We start from the raw sequence: 2,771 nt of genomic DNA, 5'->3' as shown, positions 1-2,771 counted from the left end.
GGCTTGAAAAACACACCAGGCATGTGTGTACGTGTGCCCTGAATCTTACAGGATGAAAAGATGGAGAAAAAACTATTGCAGCATGACCACGTCCCATTGGAAGGTTCTCTTTCTCTCTTTTATGGGCACTCATACCCTCTGGCAATAATAAAAAAAAAAAGTTAAAATGGTACATTTGTGTTACGCATATTGCTACAACAATAAAAAAAGAAAACTGTGGTACTGCTGCATAAATAAAAAAAAGCAATGAAACAGAATAGCAAACCTAACGACAGGGCCAGCTGCTGCAGTGGTAAGGCCAGCAGCCATATGGAAGATTCTGGGTTTGGATCCTGGACTTCCCTGTGCATGCCAGGGGCACATGCCTGTCTGGGACCAGGGCCAGTTAAGGGAGGTGGGGGCTGGCAGGTGGCGTGGTGGTTAAGGGCGCTGGACTCCCACATGGTCAACTGTGGTTTGAGTCCTGGACTGGACCTGGTGGCTTACTTTCTCGCTTTTGCTTTCTCTCTCTCTGGTCAAATTAAGAATAACGATAATAAATAGAATTGAATAAATAATTCTTTAAAAAAAAATACTAGTGGCGGGGGCCAGCAGGTGGTGTGTGGTTGAGGTACTGAACTCCCGCATGGCCAACTGTGGTTCGAATCCTGGACCTGGTGGCTTTCTTTCTCTGTCTCTCTGTCTCTCTCTGGTTGAGTGTACATGTCCTCAAGGAAGTTAAGAAAAAAAAAAAAGACTGGGGGGGGAGGGGGTAGCCGGGGGGGGGCAGCGTGGTCCCATACGGCTGACACAGAACACAGGCCCTCATCTAGGCAGCAAAACTACCTTCTCCAATGCTGGGAGGCAGAACCAGTGCCACTGATAGGACCAGTGAGAGCCGGGCGTGGCTTCTCCTCCTCGGAGATGGATATCGGATATCGCTGCCCTGAGTGTGTAACCTGAATCTAAGGAAGAAGTTTCAGATAAGCCCAAATCAAGGGACTTTCTACAAAGTCACAGACCCTATTCTCTTCAAAACGTGCAAGCTGAAAACGACAAAGAAGCACTGATGAAGGTTGACCCAGCTTAAAGAAAGTGAAAAGATACAATGGCCGATTGGTCCTGGGTTGGATCCTGGACCTGAGGAAAGTTTTTGCTAGAGGGGACAAGTAGGATAACTGGGGACATAAGAATAAAGTCCGGGGGTTGGACAACAGTGTTCTAGCTATGTTAATTTCCCCGTTTCGACATGCACATTGTGGTTATGTAAGAGAATATCCTTGACTTTAAGAAATACAGGGGCCAGCAGGTGGTGGGGTGGTTAAGGAGCTGGAAACTCCCACATGGCTGACCACAGTTTGAGTCCCAGACCTGGTGGCTTGCTTTTTCACTTTCCCTTTCTCTTTCTGTCTCTCTCTCTGGTCAAATTAAAAGAAAAGAATAAACAAATAAAATAATGAAAATAAAAAGAAATTCATACTGCCTGCTATTTAGGGTAAAGAAACACAATTTCTCTAATTTATTGTCCAGTGACTCAAAAATTTACATTCAGAGAAAAAGAGAGAGAGGAGGAGGAGGGAGAATCTCGGTGAAGGTATACTGGGGTTATTGGTACTTTGGGGGGCAACCTTTTCGTAAATTTGAAATTATTTCAAAATTTAAAGTTATAAAAAAGAAAAGTCTCAGAACTAAAAATTCCACACAAGTGCTACACAGTGGGCCAGAGTTCCTCCCTGGTCTTTCTCTGGATTTGGGGACCCAGTGACAAGTTGGCCTTGTCTGGGCAGGCACTTCTCCAGGCCTCCAGGGAGGGGGGACAATTTTTCCGCTCCTACAGTGGCATCCTCCTACTGGGTGGAAAGGGGCGGGAGATAAAATTCTAACGTAAGGGGCACCATGGACGGCTGGGGGACAGAGTGCGCCAGTCTCCAGCTGCCCATCCCGGGAAGGCTCTGAGCGCTCAGGGAGGGGGCTCCGCAGAGGAGCCGGCCCTGGACCTGAGCACTGGGCTGCCGGCCGTGGTAGGAGAGGGCACACCGGGCTGCTGCCAGGAGCCATGGGTGAGGCGGGCTGGTGAGGGACGCGAGCTGGGCAGGGCCGGGGCTGTCTTCCCAGCGCGGGATCTGGGAGCCAGCGCACGCAAGTTGTGAGGTTGGGCACAACTGGGGGCCGGGCGGGTGGACCGAGCCGCAGACACGGAGCCCTGTGCCCAGGGCCAGCCACCTGGGGCCACCCGACCGCGCTGTCGGGCTACTCACGTAGTGCTGGCTGGGAAGGAAGCGCTTCTCGAAGCCCAGGAGGGCGATGTGGCGGATGAAGGCGTCCCCCATGGCTGAGCGGCAGCGCGGCTTCGACTTGTCCCCAGCGCTCTCGCTCCCCCGGGGTGGGCCTTAAATGCGCTGGAAAGAGGAAGTCGCTTCTGTCGCGGTCTAGAGGCAGGGTCAGGAGCAGGAGGCAACAGGGAGGGCACAGACAGAGCTTCGCTTCTTCTTTCTGTTTCTGGGGATTTCTTAGGCCCTGTGGTGTGGACGTGGGCGGTCAGGCACACACAGGTGCACAGGGACAGCTGCCCTTGTCCTGTGACCTACAAGGCCCCAAGGGGTTGGGGGGCATTTCCCATCCCTCTCTCCTCCTGGTTGGCGAGTCCAGCCCCACTGGCCTCTCTGCAGCCCTGGGACACACCCAGCTGCTCCCACTTCAGGGCCTTTGCTGGGCCCCATCCTCCCCACCTGTGATCCGCACCTCCTCCATCAAGGCCTTCCTGATATCTTCTGGATGAACAAACTTCATGC

General features: G+C 52.4%; 1 protein-coding gene across 1 annotated transcript in view; it reads right to left on the bottom strand.

The window, feature by feature from the left end:
* Positions 1-2,392, bottom strand: part of NCF1 (neutrophil cytosolic factor 1) — a 14,836-nt gene extending 12,444 nt beyond the window's left edge. The window contains exon 1 of the mRNA XM_006155006.2: positions 2,238-2,392. Within this exon, the coding sequence (XP_006155068.1) occupies positions 2,238-2,309 (72 nt within the window). The 5' untranslated portion in view covers positions 2,310-2,392. The remainder of the gene's footprint in view (positions 1-2,237) is intronic.
* Between the last annotated feature and the right edge of the window lie 379 nt (positions 2,393-2,771).

This window comes from Tupaia chinensis, unplaced genomic scaffold (genome assembly GCF_000334495.1).
Source record: "Tupaia chinensis unplaced genomic scaffold, TupChi_1.0 Scaffold000429_1, whole genome shotgun sequence".
Taxonomy (NCBI): domain Eukaryota; kingdom Metazoa; phylum Chordata; class Mammalia; order Scandentia; family Tupaiidae; genus Tupaia; species Tupaia belangeri.
Note: the sequence above shows the minus strand (reverse complement) of the source record. Positions and strands in the feature narration are given on the sequence as shown.